The following is a 22942-nucleotide window of genomic DNA, read 5'->3' as shown; positions in this document are numbered from 1 at the left end:
GGGTTGGAATGGCGTTGGTGCGCAAAAGACCAGTGACCAGTGAAAGAGTACGGCCCTACAATATACGATGCCGTCAGCTGCACCACACAGTCACTTTCGCAGAGTGAAGTGGTACTACCGGCTGATGTGCGTGCTTATGTTCCGTTGCTCAAATTCTGCAACTCCGCTTATTAATATGTCCTTGGGGGTGGAAATCGTCTTCGTTTGTCCACAGAATCTTCCATGCCCATACATTGTTCACTTCGAAGCAAGCAAAATATTCGACAACGAACGTTTAACCTGCTGGCAGGTCAGCCGGAAGCAACTCCAGAACGTGGGTGATTTTGTATGGAGAGGATTCCAGGATGCTTCCTAGGGTTTTGTGCGCTGTGTTTGTAGGCATGTTCAGTGTTGGGGTAATTCCGCATGCACTGCATGTTTGCACACCACTGCTCGACACCTGCTGCAGTGCTGTGGCCACATCGTCGGATTAACTGCTTTCCTCCCTCTGCCATAGTGCACTTAAAAGGAAACTGTCTTTTCGAATTTTGTAATTATTTTCTCCAAACCCTTAGCAAAAATCGGTGAAATGCCTTTTTTTTCATACGTTTGAGCGTGCGGAACTTCTGCGGGGCTAGTGGCACACAGTCATCGTTCTTATTAGATGAGCTTTACCAGTAGCGCGTGATCCATCGAGGAGACAGTGATGTCGGGCATCCGGAGGAACAGCCACATGTCACGTATCTGTTGGTGTTCATATTCTGATCTACAGAGCGCCAACTATTAGTCAAATTTATTTAATATTTGTTTCGTTCCGTGACGTTTTTTCCTCCGTTGATAATATACTGTTCAAATTGATGTCAGTTTGAGCTGTGGTTCCCTTTCTACAGCAGTTTGGAACTAGAATTTTAGTTATGAAAACATTGTATATTAAGAGAAATGGATGGTATAAACTTAGCTGAACTTACGAATTCACTAGATTCTTTTCCCAAAACTACTTGTCCGCAGTTTCCGTTAACTGTTTAGAGACAGTGTCCATGAGTCTAGTATTTGATTCAGTAACCTTGACTGATACATCTAAAAGTCTTTTGATGTTTGAAAGGTGTGACAAGTAATTCGGAAGTAAACATAATGCCAGTGTCCATATAAGCAGCGTATTTTGGCTCTTTGAAAATCTGAAGATATCACGAATAAAACACAAGGGGCGGAAGGTTATCTTCAATCTGTACAGACAATAAGCCGCAGAGCTAAGAGTGGAAGAGTGTAACTGAGGGGCACTGGCTGAGAAAGGAGTTATTCAATGTCTGAACGCAGCGAACAAAGAGAAATTGGGAAAACAAATCCAAATTTAGAGAGAAGCACTAAAAACGTTAGTGTAAGTCGATGACATTACAATTCTGTCAGGGACAGGATTTCATTTAGAAGTTTAGAGTTTAGTTTAACGGAAATAATGGATTGTAACTTGATAAGAGGTTGTAGGACTGATAAACCAAAAAAGAAAAAAAAAGAAAGGAAGAGAGAGCTATGGAGTGTTTTGCTACATGGGCAGAAGTAGCTAACAACCTCACCATCAAAGCGGATGTCAAATGTGGGTTGTTAACAATAAAATGTAAAGATATTACGAAAAAGAGAAATACGCTAATGTCGAATATGAAACTTGTATTACCACGTCGTTTCTGAAAAATGTAACATATATGAAGAACTGTGCAGCAATAAGAATTTGAAATGTGATTCTACAGGAGAATGCTGAATATTAGTTGGGTAGATCAGGTAAATACTTAGAAGTTACTGAATCCAACTGAGGAGAAAAGAAAATTATGGTACAACTTATAATCGGGCTAATGCCTTAGGAACTGCAGTACTAACGCAAGTAGTACCATTAGACTCTGATTAAATAGAACTGTACCTCATTTTCAGAAAACTAATGACCTTGCCTATTACAAATCACTTCAAATAAAATGAACGTATTCCTCAAAACTGCCGATCGTCTTGTCTCCACAGGCCTGAATGTATCTCGCGCACGACTCCAGACACTGCCGATCGTCTTGTCTCCACAGGCGTGAATGTATCTCGCACACGACTTCAGACACCAAGTGTCTTTCAAGCGATGCCCAAGCATGGCACCGCTAACCGCTAGAGCGAGTGGACACCAGAAAGGGTAACACACGCAACTGCAATATGGTGTCAAAGAGGCACAGACCAAAGATCCTAGACAGAAAATCGATAGATACTTGTTGCAGAACATCTTTTAGAAATGATAGCAATGAATAGTTTGCAAGTTACTGAAATCAAGACTATCAAGGAATTCTAAGCTCCATTTAACAAGGTACTTTCATCACCCTATGCATCTCGAAAGAAATATGTTGTAGTCTGGTCTGCAGCGGACTGGTAGAGTACATTAGAAGCTGACCTCACTCCCCAAGAACGAGATCGGCAGTTGGTGGAAGTCAGCTGGTTGGTGACCCACCAGCTGAAAGCCGTCAGTTCGACTCTCAGTGGTATCTGGGCTTAAATGCAGCATGCAGTCTGGTACGTTAGTGAAGGCAGCACACAACAGCAGCAGCTAGATGACCCGTTTCAGGATAATGACTGCCATAGAATTCCTTATGTAGCTGGCTGCATTTAATGATTTATCATACTTGAGTAAGTGCTCGGCACTTATTTAGGTTTGACACATAAGTGTCTTGACAGACTAGCATCCCTTGTCACATAGAACATGGTCAAGCTTGATGACAAACTAGGCCACGTGGTAACTACGGTCAGTGTTATCCATCTAGGCTTGGTGCTTCTGGTCTGTCAGTGGTGCTCAGCCATGCTAGTAGCGCTCAAACACAGATGTGTGGTACCGTTGCATATGGCATGGTCTCGGTGGAAGTAATTGCTGTATCAGGTCTGGGCGCTCTTACCAAAAAATGCATCGATATCCTTTCTCTTTCCTGCTTCCCTGACACTTGTTATGTCAAGTATTTTTGAATTCTCCTTTCATTTGAAGCCGTGGCACAGCAACTGGTTCAACACAGATTACGAAATACTCACTATAATTTGGCTGATGAGTGTAAACAACAGTGAGAACTTTATATAATGTTTGCCCAAACAAAAAGGAGACTTCAGTTACATGTAAATAAACTTACATAAGAATACTGCAATTACACTTCATGTGGAAAAGTATACCTACATAATTGTCATTGATATTGATACATTGGTCGCAGAGCACAGGAAGCGAGTGGATGACTTCAACTTCTGGGTTGGTGACGTACCTGTTTCCCATACCATCTTGCACGTCTTTGTCACAGGTGAACCTCTGACCTTTTAGAGACCATTTCAAGGGGCTGAATATGTGCGAGTCACATAGGGAGATATCGGAGATGTGAGAAGGATGCGCCGGGAAACCCCTATCGAAATTTTTGAAGGAGCTCGATGGTTTTCTTGATACCAGAATTTTATGTGCCATGTAAGATACTGCTCTCTGTACACTCCTTAATTTTGTGATAAAGTTGTGATACACGCGTCCCTTCAGCACAAAGAAATTGAATGTTTATTTTTTGTGCTGATTGAGAGGAATCCAGCATACAACTAAGTGCAGAAGCTACTCTGCAGAAATGAGGAAACTACTTATGCAACTAGGAATACCACCATACCATACCTCAGAAGAAGATTATGAACAACACTGTTACAGCGAAGGTCTCTTTTTCAGTTTGGTGTGTATCTTTCAGTTGAGTAAATATTTTTATCGGTACGCACCATCCATATCTTCATGTCGTATCACATTCATAGCTAAATATAGTGTCATATATTATTTTCATAACAAATTATTTGCGACACACATTAATTGACAGTAATAATTAACAACAAAACACATTTTAATCTTTCTAACAAGTTATATTTTTACAGGGTCTTAAGCACAAATTGTTGACAATTTTATCATAATGTAAACTGATCATAATTCTAACAGAAAACCATTAACTGTCATTGTAAGTACAAAAGTAATTAATTTTGGTAACAATTATAGAATTATCTATAGCTGCAATGAAGCGAAATTTTTATATTGTTGAATTTGAAAATTCTGCACTGTGCAATCAATTTGTGTTTCAAAATGAATGTACTGTTAACTTAGCACATGTGTAATGGCACTAAAGCTACTTTCTTCTTGTTTCAGCTTTATCAGATACTTGGATGACACTATGAGTTCCGTTGTAATGATTCAATTCTGCGTTAGCGTCCTCCTCGTGTGTGTGGCATTATTTCAAGCAACATATGTAAGATTTTTTTCAGTTTTTAAATGCTACAAACGAAATGTTATATTATTATCAGTGTGTAAAATGTTTATACAACAGCGAACAATACGTGGATATGGTCAGTAGCAAGTGGATATGGTGAGCAGTCTGTGGTCAAAGTTACATGGTGGCATGTACTTAAAAATGACGAAATCATCTATTCAGTTTATTTTTCAAAGTGAATTTCAATCGCTATATTATAGGCATACCGCAGATATTCTGTGGAGAGGACAGAATAAAATCTTAAGTCTTCACAAATGAATGAAAAACGTTACAGATGAAAAAAATGAGCTGAGTGTCAGATTGCACAATACTGTGTATTTTACTACACAGATTGCGGTTAGTGAACAAAAGTCAGTTTGTTGAGCTTGCAATAAATCCTCATAGAGTCCATTAATAGTCGATTCACAGGTATTAACAGTTGTTGCGGCATGATGCACCTCATAGGCACCACACTGCACTTGTTAATTACGCATTATGAAACAAAGATACAACAGGGCATTGAAGTTAATAAAATAATTCATAGTTATTACCAATGTGTTCAAATTTCATTTACTATCTCACAACAGATTTCGGGAATTAAATTCCCAGCTTCACACGAGAAGCCACATATGTTCAGGAACATATTACGTTATAGATATTGGCTCACTGGTTAATTGTATAAGGGTATATACGTGCACATGCTTCTCGTCTCCATTTCAGGTTGTTTATAAAGTTTTAATTACCATTTCAAAAAATCACTGTTGCGTGAGGGAAGCGATAAGGTCCTCGAGCTTCAGGTGGCACTCCTGTTCTTGGAAATCAGTGGAAATCAAATGCACATACCAATAAAAATTCGCTTTGAAACACTCACTTAAGGGATAACAATTTGGTTGTGTTGGAACAATAAGCTTGTTTCCATAATTTATCGTCATGGCCGGGCAATACATCAGCTACGATCCAGTTTCCTACTATTATGACGGTTGGTATGTTTGACAACTTTTAGGCATTTGTGAAAATTGGCCTCACAGACCGAACGCTGTCAGTTGTGTTCAACTGTACTGAGTGTACACGAGATATAAAAGAACAGAGCACTAGCCTTATCGGTCTTGGAAACGATCAGAGTAACGTAAGTGACTCTAACGTAGACGGACATAGTGCGCATTACCATCTAGGAATGAATCGAGACCACCATTAAATATAACAGAAGACCAGTAGCCCATAGCACTCGGAATTAAGCAATCAAGGCAGGTAGTGCGACTTACAGCATGTGAAGTAGTAAGGGAAGTCAAAACCTGGAGAAAATTTGTGAAGCCTGTAAGCAATCTTAACGTAATTCATGAAAATAAAAAAATTAAAATAATCTTTTATTGCCTGGACCGTAATTTACATTAGAAAATTAAAACATGACGACTAGTTTCGATTGTGTATAGCAACAATCTTAAATGCGTAAGCTTCCGCGGCCAATCAGTCGACGTAAAAGTTTTCGGGGTATGGTACCGCTTCATATTGTATATTTTCTCCAGTAGTAGTTTTATGCAGTTTGACGCGGTACTATACCCACAAGACTTTTATGTCGAACAACAATCTTGATCGCTGAAACTGAAGACGCAGTTGTATACGCAAGACAATACTGAAGTTAAACCATTAAGGGCGAACCAAGTCGCAACACTAATCTTGCGAGACCATGAGGTACTGACATGATCCCCAGCGGTTGTTGTTGTGGAGATGGTGGCGTAGTGAAGGCGACCCGATGACTACAGCACAGCCAGCAGTCGTTGTTTCGCAGCCCAGCTGGAATGATGATAGCTTTATCAGGAATAGATCGTCAACCCAAATGCAGAGATCATCACAGAGTGGGCATCAGCGCTTAGGCTTGCAGTGCTGACGACTTGCTCGGCTAGCCCGGGAATGTATAAATTGCCATATCGAATTTTTAATAGCTACAGAAGATAAGTACTTCTGTATAGTGTAGTGTTGTCGACTTCCTGAGGGTTTATCTATCGAATACGCAGCTGGTACCTGGAATTGCAACGCTGCCTGGCTTTGTCTCACGCCTTGGATACAGTACTGATTTTCTGTTTTGGCTTGTGTCGCTGCATATCGTATTCAGCCGCTTCCTCCTCATTTTCACGGTAATGGAAAACGAACTGCCTTTCTCTGAACTCTTGCAGTATCTTCCATCAGTTCTATCTGGTAAGGATCCAATGAAACATAATAGTACTCGGGAAGAGGGCAGCCTTTTCTGGATACTAATTATATGTCCAATGTTTTATGTCAACAAAACGCCTTCCGCACAATATGGTAAAAATTTAAAGTTGTTCACAATTTTATTCCCTTGTGATATAGTTAAACCGACAACCTTCAAATTTTGGTGATTTATTCTGTAACCTAAATGAAAAAGTTTTCTTTTTAGTGCTCATTGATGTCTTGTCTAAACTATTCTGAAATTAGTTTTTATTATCTAATAACTTTACTAGACGTTGTACAACAGCATCTACAAACAATCTAAGAGGGTGCTCAGTGGTTTCCTAAAACGGTTGTATACATTAGGAACAGGAGAGGATCTGTGATAACACTTCCTTGGGGAACGACAGATGGAACTCGCAGTCGATGGCTTCACATACTCAATCTCATAACAACCATGAACTTTAGCGTACTTCCGTTTCGAATTCACATCTTCAATCCCAACTGTCCTCGTCTTCCTGTTCCGCTTAAAACACAGATTGTATTTAAACCTAACTAGGTAGAGTATGTAAATTAATTGGCAATATGTTATTACATGTTCAAATGCTGGTAGTGGGAATACCTTGAAACTAATTTACATAACAAAATACGCTCATAAACTACTCATATCTGTGTGAACGAAGAAGAGGAACAAGTAAGGAAAAGAATTTTAACCAAAGCAAAGAACAATAATTTAGCGAGCCTTGACTAATCAAAAAAATGGTTCCAACAACTCTGAGAACTATGCGACTTAACTTCTGAGGCCATCAGTCGCCTAGAACTTAGAACTTATATCCCGAAGTATATTTTCTTAACGTTCCTGCGACACCTCCCGGATGACCGGTAACACACTGTGAAGCAAGCGTAGTGTTCGAGATAAACCGTCCATAGGCTCTGTACCCTCACTGTTTTGAAACATAACGTATTCTATAACATTCGAGAAATCTGATAATATTCCCCATTTCAATATGACAGGCAAATTCTAATACAACCTCTTTCTGTGAGGCTGACTCGCTTTTCGGAAAAATTCAAATGGCTCTAAGCACTATGGGACTTAACATCTGAGATCATCAGTCCCCGAGAACATAGAACTACTTAAAACTAACTAACCTAAGGACATCACACACATCCATGCCCGAGACAGGATTCGAACCTGCAACCGTAGCGGCCACTCGGTTCCAGACTGTAGCGCCTAGAACCGGCCGGCTCGACTAATCAGAATGGATGTTTACCTACTAATAGAAATTTCCGTTCCACATGGACGAGTGATATGTGTATGAGGGTAACATGACTAAGGTGATGCAATTAAACTAAAACGAAGACAGTCTCCGTGCAAATCCCAGTGCGTCAGTGCTGAAAAACAAGCGCGGTGCTCATTACAACTTTCTTGATATATTGGTTTAAATACCGAGGAGAGTTATTCTATCTCTCTGGAATAATTCTACACCTCTTTACTATCCTACTCTGCTTTAGGGCTGTTATTGCACCACACAGTCACTAGATTATAATTTACTCAGTTCACAGATAAACTGGCTTCTCACAGATGATTTGTGAAATTCAGTTATATATGGGACAAACTCGTGGTATGGTGACTATTCAGCAACAACGAGAAACCTATTTGCTAGAGGCAACACGTGACTCTGCCACTGCATAGCAAGTGATGGCTCTCTAGCTCACTGAGTTGGCCACTTCGACTCCTCAAGGTGATAGCGTCAGTTATCTTCAGGTACCTGGTTCTTGATGATTCATATAAATTCTGTACCAAATGTCTAGCTGAGATACACAAAGCTTCATAAAACTGACGCAAACAGGCCGTCTGTCCCCAAGTTTTAAAATTAAAACAATTTTATACACTCTAAGAAAAAAAAGGCAACTCTACTCCAGTCACTGGGATTCCAGGCCGAAGACGTCTTCAGAGCGAGCCGTCCTGGGCTTATATTTCAGCAAGATAAGGCCTATTCGCACCCGGTGAGAGCTTATACTGCTTGTCTTCATGCCTGCCAAACCCTGTCTTGGTCATCAAGATCAACGGACCTCTCCTTAGTTGAGAAGCTTTGGAGCACTGTGGGCAGGGCCCTGCAAACCGTTCAATCCACTTGTGATTCTGACGATCTAACGTGCTAGTTCAACAGAATTTGGCACGATATCCGTCATAAGGACATCCAACAACTTTATCAATCAATGCGAAGCCTTTTAACTGCTTCGATAAGGGCCAGAAGTGGACCAAAGTGTTACTGACTTGCTCAATTTGTTAAGCTCTTTCTCTTGAACAAATCATCAAAGTTTTCTGAAATTACAATAATTTGTTTGTCTGTACATGTACTTCACATTTACCAAATGCCGCCTCATTCGGATAATTCCTTCCTTACGTTTCTTTCTTGTTTTGTTTCAGAGTGTATAGTCAGTTCTTTTTGATTCCTTTCTTTCATGTCCAACAGAGCTGTAAATAGTATTGATTAGAATCTATGGATGAACCACGAACTTGGATGAATCTTTAAAATATATGTAGAACGGATAGATTAAAAAGAAGATAAGAATGCTTATACCCGATAAGTTGTCTCTATGAGGCAATCATCCAACTTTTATGAAATCACAATAACTTGACTGTCTGTACATGTACTACACATCTACAGATTTTCGCCTCATTTGGATAATTCCTTCGTGGTGTCTCGTAGTTTTGCTTCAGAGTGTATATCCAGTTCATTATGGTTCCCTTCTTTGAGGCCCAATAGAGCTTTAAATAGTATTGATTAGAGTCTGCAGACGTGCCATGAACTTACATGAATTTTTAAAAGATATGTAAAGTGGGTAGATTAAAAATGAGACAGAATGCTTATAACTAACAAGCTGCCTTTATAAGGTTAGAAGAAATACAGAAAGGCCATAACTGTCTGCAAATAGGAACAATATATAGGACTCTTTATTGTGGACATCATGCCATCCATGGCGACAGCGAATAGAATAATAACAATTAAATTGTGTGAATCCTTTCCCTTAACAATCCCTGTGGGACATAACCTCACCTACTGTGTATATATAAAAAACCCATGACGATAGGAAACTCAAAAACTATGGGTAGATGCTGGAGCTGTCATCGTTATTGTGTTTCGACGATGTTTCTGTATGAGAAAATTTCTGCATCACTGTCTCACTGTGAGAGATGAATTGTTCCTACATCACTCAGCAGAATGACATTGTAGAAGAGGAAACGGATATCAGCACGAGGCTAGGTACCACTGAGCAACAATGCTTATTCAGGGAACAGGAACAGTCATTCAAATGCTGATGAAGCAGAACATACCAGCCAATACCTCCGAAAATCTAAGTTGTGAAACTTTACAGTTCCTGCAGCGTTTCGGGGGGAGCTGACTAAACAAGAAAAGCACAACAAAAGAAGTCATCGCTATCCAGCTGTAGTACCTGCTGTTCCGGGCTGTTGTGGGTTTTCGGGTAGGCTTGCTGCTATTTCAGACACATTGACCTACCGGCTATTATTAATACCCTCCCCCCCTATCAAATCAGTACCTCACTCTCAGATGTTCGTCACATCCAGATCAAGGTGTGTACAGTACACCTTGTGACAACTTTAGAACAGCTGCTGACTACAAGATGGAGATCTCTTGCAGCACAAAATGTTGCAGCGATATACCCTTCACATTTTTATGCTACTTCATTCATGGTAGTAAGAAGTGTATTCATAAAGTTAGGCAGCTTATCGGCTTTATTCACACTTTTTTCTTTGCTGTGCCACCAGTAGGTGCAAACTCCTGCCTGAGCTGAGGTCTGAATGCACTAAGATTGGCACCATCACTACATAGGGCCATCTGCAGGGTGACCACTAGTTGTCGACTTATGGTGGGCCTTAAGGTCGAACCTGGGCCAGCTCAATGCCCAAATACCCTGATGCAGATACCATCTTTGGTCAGGCTGGGCATCATGGCTTAAACACCATCTTTCAAGTTGTGTTGTTACTACAGCCTCAGAGCAGTCAAGAAACAAGTTTTTCCACAGTCATCCCATGCCGATTGTACTGTGCTTGCATCTGGCTTTCACAGCTCTGCAGATGTCATTAACTGTGGCTTCCCATATACATTGCTGTGTGGGTAGAGTGTTGTCACTGGTACAACTGTGTGCTTGTGGATACCTGTGTCAAAAGGCCAACAACTTCTCTCTGACTATTGATCCATTCTTTCAATGATTAAGGATCTATTATAATTGGGGATTCTTTAATGGCAGTTTGTCATACAATATCAATAACTACCGCACGTGCAGCCCATGTCTAGGTAGGGTAAAGTCACTCCATCCCCATCAGCCAATACACCAGCCACTGTAGTGATCACTACGGTGGAAGCCCACACTAGGCTCATCTGCAAAGAAAAGAATTCCAAAGCACTTAAAATAATTGTCCAAAATATTTATAACTGTTGTCATCATAAATAGGAGCGCCAACTCCAGTCACAGTTCCATGTAAGCAAGCAGATAGCATAAAACCCTAATCTTTCACCATAACAAAGGACTTGATAATAATCACAGTTAAGAAAGCATGCCCTATTAGACAGAGCAGTGCTTGCAACATTCTCTGGTAGTGCACTCACCATACGCACACACACAAAGGCACGTACACACACACACACACACACACACACACACACACACACACACACACACACACGCTCACTCACTCACCCCCCATATATATATATATATATATATATATATATATATATATATATATATGTATATATATATATATCGCTGGCATGTAAAGAGTCGCGCACTCGGGCGGGCTTCGCAGCCCGACTCCTCACATGCCAGCGACAAAAAATTGTTTGTCACAAAATTCTGTCTGGGGAGTACATTACATCCGGTAGAAAAGGACGTTCAAGAGTGGCAATCTGGAAACACTATAGCCACATGTACGGTAACTATCTGTGTCGTTACAGCTGGCAGCGCTGTGCAGTTGGTTCGGTGGATAGAGTTTTGGGTTAGCATCCAAGAGGTCGATAGTTCGATCCAGGGTTGGGGCGTATTTTTTTTCATTTGCTAATTTCATTCTGACATTTCATACTGCAATATACAACGATTGTTAGGCCACATGTATCATCGATTTACAACATTTTGTAACGCTGAACATAATAAATATGTGGCTAGACAAATAAGAAATAGACAGTTGAAACAAATGACAGGACAGAATAACTACAAAAGAAATATCAATTTCGATATTCTAAATATGATAGCACAGTACAGTAACACAACGTCTACTTGTCATTTATACTACATGTAATACGACAGCTCAGACTCCCACATTAGCAGGCTGTGACAATAACAATGTCCATACTTATGATTGCTTGACTTTCACAAAGAATACTTTGTCCTCAGAACAACAGATGCACGAAGGACCTCCCTGCACGTCCAAACATTTTGCAACCCGCCGTATCATACAGCTCTGGTTCCTTTGCAGCAGAGCTTCGTCCACAGTAACAAGAGAAGCATGAGCACGCGCTACCAATTCTTCCCCATTCGTCGGCGGAGTAGAGTACACAGGCTCCTTCAGCTGTCCTCACAGGAAGAAATCTAGAGGATTTAGGTCGGGAGAACGCTGTGGCCATACAACTGGACCACCACGTCCGAGCCATTTCCCTGGAATTTTTCTGTCCAAATACAGTAGCGCATTAATTCCAGAGTGTGCAGGTGCACCATCACGTTGGAACCACATCCTCTGCCAGACATATAGTGGAACATCATCCAGCGCATCAGGCAGATAGTTTAAGAGGAATGTATGATACCTTCGTTCAGCCAACCGGTTAGGCAACATGTAGGGGTCCAAATCCCTGTCTCCCAGTATTCCGGCCTAGACGTTGACACCAAAGCGAACTTGATATCCAAGGTTGCGGGTGACGTGCGCCTTAACCTCATACGTGGGCATTATGCAAATTAAAGACACCCTCACGATTGAATGCTGCTTCATCCGACCATATTATGGTGCTCACGAATTCATAGATGGCTTCCTGTTATTGTTGGAACCATGCCTAGAATTGCATCCGCTGTTGGCGATCTGCGGGATGCAGGTGTTGCCTGAAAGCATAATGATAGGGATGCAGCCGATGCTCGTGCAGCGTGTTAACGTCCGTGCGTCACAAGACACGCAGCTGCCGTGCTTCGTTGAAGTTCTTGGTGTATGACCTTCAGAATAGGTTTGGAGTACGGCGAGTCCATGGATGACCTCAGTCACACAGTGGTGGAAGGAAAGAACCTGATTCCCGAAGACGCAGCTCCAGACGACGAAACACATTTTGATCTGGATGGAGTTGACGAGGATTCCTAGCAGCATATTCACGAGCTGCAACACCAGCCCGGTTGTCAAATGCACTAAAGACCAGGAGTATATCCACATATTCGTCGTTTGTGTATGCCATAGAGAATTTGATACGTGCACGCATGTACATAGGAGTCTGTCACAGGCGCTTTACTTCACTAGCAACCAGTCTAGCAACCAGTCTCTGTCTGGTGGACAGCGCAAGCCTTCAGTCCTGCGAGCTGTTCCACTTAACGCGCCTTACCCCTCTGACAGATATTGTTCTGCATGATTTATCACAATACCGTTAATTGTGAAATGTTGGATTCCGAATTACACTGCTTCCCTAACGCTAATGGACATGAGGTTCCCGCAATCCCATCGATAGACTAGTGATAACAATAATAATATTAATGCATTGAGACACGTACCAAACAGCATGCGGTTACCAAACTCAGTGTTGAAACGCATAATTAGTAGTAACATGGTGACAACACATACAAATAGTAATCGACTTTAGACATATTCGCAAAGCACGTTGATAGCTCTACTGGTAACGTAGGCCCTAAGGAAATGTAATGAACCTAAACGAGGCAAGGATAATAGGTGGTACTAACCTATGGGTCCATTGGAGGAGGGTAAAAAGGAAACAGATTCCGCATCTAGTAGATGAAGTGGTGCGAATGAATTCATGACTACGACGTGGAAAGGGCTGACCAATCTTCCATTTCTATGATTGTAGTATGTAAGTGCAAATATTTTCTAGAGGACCCGCTTCAATCGCTGTTGACGATTAAGATACCAGATTCCGTACCACCTGGACTACATTTACCAAATAAAAAACATACGCCTAAACCTGGAATAGAACCATCAACCTTCTGCATGAAAAGCCAAAGCTGTAGCTACTGCACCAACAGCGCTAATAGAGTTAGTTATCATACCTGGGGTTACAGTGTTGACAGATTGCCGCTCTTTAACGTTGTTTTTTCTGCCGGATGTACTCGCCAGACTAGATTTTGTGACAGACATTTTTTTATCGCTGGCATGTGAGGAGTCGCGCTGCGAAGCCCAAGTTCGCGAATTTCGCTTCACCCTGTATACAGGGTGGTCCATTGACAGTGACCGGGCCAAATATCTCACGAAATAAGTATCAAACGAAAAAACTAGAAAGAACAAAACTCGTCTGGCTTGAAGGGGGAAACCAGATGGCGCTGTGGTTGGCCCGCTAGACGGCGCTGCCATAGTTCAAACGGATATCAACTGCGTTTTTTAAAATAGGAACCCCCCCCCCCCATTTTGTATTACATATTCGTCTAGTACGTAAGGAAATATGAATGTTTCAGTTGGGCCACTTTTTTCGCTTTGTGACAGATGGCGTTGTAATAGTCACAAACGTATAAGTACGTGGTATCACGTAACATTCTGCCAGTGCGGACGGTATTTGCTTCGTGATACACTACCCGTGTTAAAATGGACCGTCCACCAATTGCGGAAAAGGCCGATATCGTGTGGATGTATGGCTATTGTGATCAAAATGCCAAACGGGGGTGTGCTATGTATGCTGCTCGGTATCCTGGATGACATCATCCAAGTGTCCGTACCGTTCGCCGGATACTTACGTTATTTAAGGAAACAGGAAGTGTTCAGCCACATGTGAAACGTCAACCACGACCTGCAACAAATGATGATGCCCAAGTAAGTGTTTTAGCTGCTGTCGCGGGTAATCCGCACATCAGTAGCAGACAAATTTCGCGAGAATCGGGAATCTCAAAAACGTTGGTGTTGAGAATGCTACATAAGCATCGATTGCACCCGTACCGTATTTCTATCCACCAGGAATTGCATGGCGACGACTCTGAACGTCGTGTACAGTTCTGCCACTGTGCACAAGAGAAATTATAGGACTATGACAAATTTTTGCACGCGTTCTATTTAGCGACGAAGCGTCATTCACCAACAGCGGTAACTCATATCGGCATAATATGCACTACTGGGCAACGGAAAATCCACCATGGCTGAGACAAGTGGAACATTAGCGACATTGGCGGGTTAATGTATGGTGCTGCATTATGGGAGGAAGGATAATTGGCCCCCATTTTATCGATGGAAAGCTAAATGGTGCAGTGTATGCTGATTTCCTACGTAATGTTCTACCGATGTTACTACAAGATGTATGACAGAATGACGATGTACTTCCAACAAGATGGCTGTCCGGCACATAGCTCGCGTGCGGTCGAAGCGTTATTGAATAGCATATTTCATGACAGGTGGATTGGTTGTCGAAGCACCTTACCATGGGTCACTCGTTCACCGGACCTGACGTCCCTGGGTTTCTTTCTGTGGGGAAAGTTGAAGGATATTTGCTATCGTGATCCACCGACAATGCCTCACAACATGCGTCAGCGCATTGTCAATGCATGTGCGAAAATTACGGAAAGCGAACTACTCGCTGTTGAGAGGAATATCGTTACACGTATTGCCAAAAGCATTGAGGTTGATAGACATCATTTTGAGCATTTATTGCATTAATGTGGTATTTGCAGGTAATCACGCTGTAAGAGCATGTGTTCTCAGAAATGATGAGTTCAGAAAGGTACATGTATCACATTGGAACAACCGAAATAAAATGTTCAAACGTACCTACGTTCTGTATTTTAATTTAAAAAACCTACCTGTTACCAATTGTTCGTCTAACATTGTGAGCCATATGTTTGTGACTATTACAGCGCCATCTATCACAAAGCGAAGAAAGTGGTCCAACTGATACATTCATATTTATTTATATACTACACGAATGTGTAATAAAAAATGGGGGTTTCTATTTTTGAAAAACGCTGTTGATATCTGTTTGACCTATGGCAGCGGCATCTAGCGGGCCAACCATAGCGCCATCTGGTTCCCCCTCCAAGCTAGACAAGTTTCGTTCTTTGTAGTTTTTTCGTTTGATGCTTGTTTCGTGAGAGGGAGGAGAGAGGAGGGATAGAGAGACAACTGTGGCTGACAACCTCTCTCAGACTACAAACTGAAATATTAAATGAACTCGGTTAACTTGGTACAACCACAGGAGACATTCAAAATACAGAAAGGAAACACAAATAATGTTCTCCACAGCCCAACAGTAGCATGGCCCTAATCACCACAGTGATGACACCCACTTATCGTAGCAACACAGCACAAGACATAGTAATTGAAGCTGCCTTGGTGAAATACTCCTATACATATCATAACACAGGGTGGATTACTCTGTATAAAACAGAAAACTTAATCGAAGGTTCGCTCTCCTGCCGTGAAATCTATTTAACAGAGCTTATCCATCATTTCCACATGGCACCCGACTGCATCATTCATTTGAGAAGGTTCAGTCCTGCATGCAACTTCACAAGAATACATCTTAAATAATGTCGCCATCAAGCACAATCTTGGCAGCTTTCCAATCCAAAACACAGGAAGCAGTATCATTAAGTTCCACTCGGTTGCCGTATCCAGGTCCGTCCGACAACCAACTGCCAACTCCTTTGCCAGAAGTCCTTCCCTCCGTCTCAAACTGTTCAGTGACGCTGACTGCCCCACCTGCTAGCTAGTGCACTTCTCGCCTCCAGCTTGGGGTGACGTTAGTGTCAGCGCAGATTATTTGATGCCAGCGATGTGCCGATTCACGGTACACGAACGTAAGAACATCAGAGGATGCAAATCCCAGTTTCCAAAAGCAAAATTCTTGAATCTGAGGTCCAGCCCACTCCTGTCTTATCTCGCACGGTAGCGGCGGGATGTTGCTTCCTGGCTGGGAGTAGAGGTAACCATGGCTGGGTACTCTGCCTAATTCTGAATAATGTCTTCAAATGTTCGCATATGATTCCACCTCAGCACAATTACGACAGGCTGCTTGATTCTTAGAGATCTGCAGCCAACGGATAGGGAGAGAGGTGCTAAGCGTCACTGGTAAACTCTGTTGCTCTACCTTTGGCCTGGTTCCTATAGTTCTCCCTGTAATAGGGTCTGATGCCTTCATAAAGAAGGTTTAAAACAACACTTACAAAAACAAGCTCAGGGATCTTGCTCTTGTTTGGAATATCAGTTTCTTCAGGTGGGTCACGAACCTGTTAATATTCCGCCGTCGTTTGTTGACCATCTTAGACGTGAGATTTTTCACTGTTGGTTCTCTTATACTTAGGCTGACAAGGAAAAATGGTGGTCAATACAAAAGAAAAACACCGAGTTACAAAATGGTTCAAATGGCTCTAAGCATTATGGGACTTAACATCTGACGTCATCAGTCCCCTAGACTTAGAACTACTTAAACCTGACTAACCTAACGACATCGCACATAATCATGCCCGAGGCAGGATTCGAACCTGAGAGCGTAGCAGCAGCGCGGTTCCGGACTGAAGAACCTAAAACCGCTTGCTCACAGCAGCCGGCAGCAAATTACAGAGAGATAGTTTTATCCTTATGTTCAGTAACTGTTACTCGTCGCTTTGCTGTATATTTATGTTTGTTATCTTCACATGGTTCTTATATTTTCGGAAATACCGTTTTGACCATCTGGATGATTTGAAAATAGATGCAGACCAGAAACTAGTCAACAAGTAAATAAAACTGAAACTTACAATTTAGACAGTTTTTCCGTTGCATTGATTAAAACAGGTTGCTCCCCTACAATTACTCCAGCAGGCTGGAGCTTTTTAGAGTGGCGCTATTTTGGAAGAGGGACCGTTGTTCAGTGTTCGTAGTTGTGTCGTCTGAGTTTTCAGGTAACAAATGGTCTGGCCTGCATCGTTCTGACTCTGTGCCTTATGCTTTCTCTATCTCGCACTACTTTTAGCTAGTTTCATTCATTAAGGGTTTATTCTATCAGATTTTCAAGTAACTCGTCACTGATGAAGAAAGTGTTGCTTGCACATAAGGATGTAATAAGGATAACATGATCTGCCCACTCCAGAATTTCTTTTGAAATGACTATAAACAATTGTGCATACTGACAAACGCCCTGTAGCATTTCTCACTTGTTTTCGGCAGCAGTAACACACACTTTAAAAAGATGACACAATTAATAAATATGTATGTATATTACTATTCCTCATTCCGCCAGATTGGCACAGAAAAGTGTGAAGTATTTTGCCATAGAAATCCTTGGCCTCTTTCCCAGTGATTTTAAGGCCTTAAGAGATATTAACAACTGAGGTTCAAACAAAAGTCATATCGCTTTGTTAATACCTTCTACTCTATAAAAGAATTTCTTCAAGTAGGGTAATATAATGTGTGTGTGTGTGTGTGTGTGTGGGAGAGAGAGAGAGAGTGAGAGAGAGAGAGAGAGAGAGAGAGAGAGAGAGAGAGAGAGAGAGAGGGGGGATAAGGAGAAATAGAGGGAGGAGTTTAATATAGTTGAGTAATAAATGACTGCCTGCAGAGAAAAAGTATCTTAAGACAATAACGTAAATTTATGGAATATTGCCATATTTGTCACTGAGAGAGTGTACAAAAGTTGTGAAACTGAGACGTACACCAACATAGCGACAGACCCCAAATGGGATCCACCTAACATAAATGGCTAAACTAGCTTTAATTGGCTCTGGGACACCAATGATATTGTCTTTACTTACCTCTTGTGTAGACTTTGTGTACTGTGCACTAGTATTAAGTGGAGAAATAGTGTAACCAGTGGTGTGCAGTTGTTGTGCTTTTACAAATACATTTGTACATATAGATATTTCACTACAAACACATGACTGTTCCTGCATCATCATCATGTTTTCTTCGGCAACTTTCTTCACACAGCTGTGTCTTTGTCTACATCATGAACTTTTGAGCTACTTTCTTCAAGGTGGTAACAAATGTATTCATAACGTTTAGGAGCTGACCTGTTTCACCCACCCTTTTCCCTCTGCTGTGCGGTACGCGCTTGGTAAGTTCAATTTCCTGCATTATCTTCACATGCAAATTTACGGTTTCTTAAAATATAGCGGAGGCCCCCCCCCCCCATCCCCACTAGCTTGCTGACCAATACAAAAAGTCCTGTCACCTCTCCATCGGGGTTAGTATTGATCATACGAGTCACAGTGTGTGGGTCTGTGATGTCCACCCCATCGAGGAGATAGTTGGCAGAAGGGTAGCGGTTTTAGGGGCAGAGGGAAGAAAATGCTACGGAAAGGACTGTAGGGAAAACGTTTGTCTCTCATGCTCAGGAGATGTTAGTAGAGAGGTATAGCCGTTGCAGCTGGTCTCCGGCGATATCTTCTGGGCCAGCTCCAGCGTCACTGTTCCTGTAACATACCAGGTCGTCATCTGACTGGTCTGTTTGATTATAGAGTAGGCAGCTGGTTACGCAGAGTCGTGTGGGGTGGGATTTTGTCTTGTTTGTTCGGATTCCCTGCTTAATTCGACTTGTTGGCTTTATGAGTGCAGCTGGAGTTCCCAGTCAGGCTTGTAATACAGAGGTTCGCCAATACAGCGTTGTTTGTGTGGTAAGCCTTCTATAGATGGTTAATTGTCACCGAGGTAAATATCTTCTATTAACTTTTTATTTCTTAAAACATTTCACTAAATCAATGAAATCAGTAAAATTTTTAAACCAATAATGTATCCACCTATGGTTATGATAATAGTTCCAGATTCAGTGTAAAGTAGTTGTTCGATGGTCTCGAGATCTTGTATTGTCATGAGGTCGGTTGTTTGAATACCTCCACAAAATTATCGAGATGGAATTCGATAGCTAAATCCACGGTTCGTGTGTATCTTGGGGCATTACTTACGACCCATAACACCATGTTCTGTATGGTCTGAGGGCGGCGCAAACATTTTGGAGCTGCGTAACCCAAGACGGTAGTTGTGTATGTCACCAGACGTCTAGTATCATATGTATGGAAGCAGACGTATTCGTATTCATTGTGCTTTGCCTGTTAAGCATAGTGTAGAGTCATATTGAAAAGTGAAGCTGTGAATGGTAATTTGTACCAAGGTCGGGGTTCGAACGCAGATCTTCTGCTCACTAGAACGATGCGCTGACCACTACGCCAATCAACAGATAATAATAACGCTCACAAAGCGTATTATTTGTGCAAACATTCAATTTTTAAGTGGTAAAATCCCTGTTGAGATTAACAAACTAAAAGTAAGGTAAATTAAAATGTCAGCGCCGTTTATTGCAAGATTTTAGTGCGAGTCATTTACAAAATACCCCATTTTGTAAAAAATCTCGCACCGACACTTGTACCACACGTAAAGAACAACGCAAGTGCATACACTACTTATGTTGGTTCTGACCAGTAACGGGGACAACTGACCGTCACAGGTTGTTTTCAAAATGACCACAGGCAGCAGCAGTACACGCTTCCAGTCTGGTGTTGAACGACTGCTGCACACTGACTTGAACGGAAATGTCCGAACAGACTGCAGTAACACATCGTTATCTATCATGGGCTGTGGTTGGTACATCCTTGTAGACACCTTCCTTCAGCTTTCCCCGCGGAAAAAAGTCAAATCTAGTGAACTGACCGGCCAGGCTACAGATATTCTGTGTCAGATCCAGCGATTTGGAAACAATTCGTTAAGACACTATGGGCTGAACAGCCGTCATGTTGGGACCACAGGTTCCTCGTGGTCTATAGGGGAATGAATGTCTTCTAGCTTCCGTGGAAGATGGTCTGTTAGGAGGCTGCGATAAATTTGTGCTTTAACTGTTCCGGCTTTGAAAAACGGGGCTACGACCTGGTGGTTCAGTACCACACACCACACGTTTACTCTATACGGACGTTGACGTAGCACCCGACGAAACCAGAAGTGCACGTTTCTGTGGTTTACCTGGCCATGATTGATAAATGTGGCTTCATCACTAAACAAGATACTTGATACATCTTGAGTATCCTGTCTTAATTACCACGTACAGCAGTTAACACGATTCTGATAATTATTTCCACGCTACTCCTAGTTGAGAGAGATGTGGTAGGGATACAGAGTGCTTCGGACTATTGGCTGACTCATTCCACTTCATCCTGCCACTGCAGGGCAGTTAAGATGAGGATGAACTGCAACAGCAGCAAGAACAATAATTTCCCCCTCTTCTGTAGTGACCTGTTTACTTCTGTTATGTTGTCTAAGTGTTACGATTCACTTTCACGTAACTCATTGAGGAGGTTGATAACTGCCAAGATGGTTGACATCTATTGGGAAATCTTGACGCATACATAGTACAAGATCGAACTGTGCATACATCATGAGCGTGTCGGCTTCTTCTGCACTGCTAAAACTCATCGCCCAGTCACAACCTTCTTCTTGGATTGCCACACACTAAGTGACTAGCAAGTTTCAATGCAGTTATGGAGCATCTTAGCATACTACAAGCATCCGTAACAACATCGTACCTAGTAACTACGAAGGCTGAGTGGCAAGAACAAGTGTCGATCTGGAAACTTTGCAGAATTCGATACCCCGTAAAACGAGTTGCACTAGAATCCTCCAACAACCACCACTGGCATTCTAATTTACCTACTTTTATTTTGTTGATTTCAATAGGCATCATTCCATTTGAGAATTGTATGTCTGCACAAAAAATACACTTTCTATGCATTATTACGATCTGCTTATTGACTAACAAAATAAGCCCCTAACTACCAATCCATTCTGAGAAAGTCGCACATAATAGCAGTCTCCATCCCTGCAATATCTGCAGTCCAAGTTGTAGGTGATTCACCCTGTATACAACATATAAGTGGTTACGTTCGCACAAGAGAGGAAATTGTGACGAACTATATAAAATAATTCAGAAGCCTGATGAAAAAAAGTGAATGATTTTGTAATTATCAGCCTAACTATGTCACTTATGTTCTTACGTACGGAAGTTATAATTAATTACTACTGAAAACATATTTATGAGTCTTCAATGACACTGTTTTGCATGCCACAACAAATTTACGATACCTTTTGAGTTCCAATCTTTAGCTTTTCTACTGTGATGCATTTGTGACTTTGTTTTTACAGAGTACAGACTCGACTGCAGTGCTTAGGTGCGCGCTCTACCTTCCAATGCCCGGTAGCCAAGTGTTCCTATATTGCTGGGCCGCACACAGTGTAACGGAGCAGGTGAGAACGCTTTGGAGATATGACAACGGCAACCTAAAACCATCAAATCAATATTTTCTTAAGAAACGTATTCATTTTAGCTCACCATTATACAGATAATTTTTGTAAGAAATTCGTAAGTTTTATTACAGCCATGTCTAATTGTATTTACATGAGGTGTTCTAACACACCACCCTGTGTCTGATTACGTTCTTGTTACCTTCACAGTAATAACCGCCCGATCATGCCAAACATGACACTGTTCGGTTTCTACGAGACCCCTCCCCCCCCCCCCTCCCCCTTCGCCCCAACCCAACAAAATATTTTAAAACTGTTGAAGTGATAGAAGACACTTGCTGCACTACAAGCCCTTCTGAACCAAACAAAGATTTCCCAAGTCTAAATTTAGATACACTCATCACTACCATTGAAATATTATTGAACTACATCAAGCTGCAGGAAATTGTTGTTACGGACAGCAGTTTGTGGTGTGCCGAGTAAGTCTGGAAGTTTGGTGCGCAAGAAAGAATTATAAGCTGTTCATGTTGACCGTGGCGGCAAAGCTTTATGTTTTTGGTGTTGATTACAAAATCTTCTAGCACACGTTCTGGTGGAAAATCTTTGTTGGTCAGATGAAATAAATTCGCTTTACAGCTATACACCGCAAGTGAACTTAAAATCTATGGCGAAATTTTCTTCCAGTAGCAATACAATTTCCTTTTCTTGTCGAGAGTGGTACGTTGGCAGAACGATTGTCGATAAGCTTCTGTAACTGCTCTCGTTTCATTAACACTCCTGTCAGGATCAGTTCGTGGCACGTATGTGGGCGGCTACAATATCATGTCAGACTTTACTTGGAACGAAGGCTCTCGGAATTTTACAGAGACCTTACGTGATTCGCTACGCTACTCTTGTAGCGTCTACCTTTAGAGTTTGATGAGTATCCCCGTAAAGCAATCGCACTTACTATACGAAATGTCGAGGACTCACCAGTCTTCTCCGGATCTTCACTATGTCCTTTACTAATCTTACCTGCTAAAAGTCTCAAAAAGATGATGTTCCTGGAGAATCGGTGGAACAAGATTTTGTAGGACACGTCTTTTGTTTATGATTTAAATTCACTGAGAGTTCATCG

The 22942-nt window shown here is 41.7% G+C and overlaps 1 protein-coding gene across 1 annotated transcript in view; it reads left to right on the top strand.

The window, feature by feature from the left end:
* Nucleotides 1-22942, top strand: part of LOC124545406 (odorant receptor Or2-like) — a 46857-nt gene that overhangs the window by 6214 nt on the left and 17701 nt on the right. The window contains exons 2-3 of the mRNA XM_047124321.1: nucleotides 4136-4235; nucleotides 21727-21828. Coding sequence (XP_046980277.1) covers nucleotides 4136-4235; nucleotides 21727-21828 — 202 coding nt within the window. The remainder of the gene's footprint in view (nucleotides 1-4135; nucleotides 4236-21726; nucleotides 21829-22942) is intronic.

This window comes from Schistocerca americana, chromosome 8 (genome assembly GCF_021461395.2).
Source record: "Schistocerca americana isolate TAMUIC-IGC-003095 chromosome 8, iqSchAmer2.1, whole genome shotgun sequence".
NCBI lineage: Eukaryota > Metazoa > Arthropoda > Insecta > Orthoptera > Acrididae > Schistocerca > Schistocerca americana.
The sequence above is the reverse complement of the archived record's forward strand: the minus strand, read 5'-3'. Positions and strand labels throughout refer to the sequence as shown.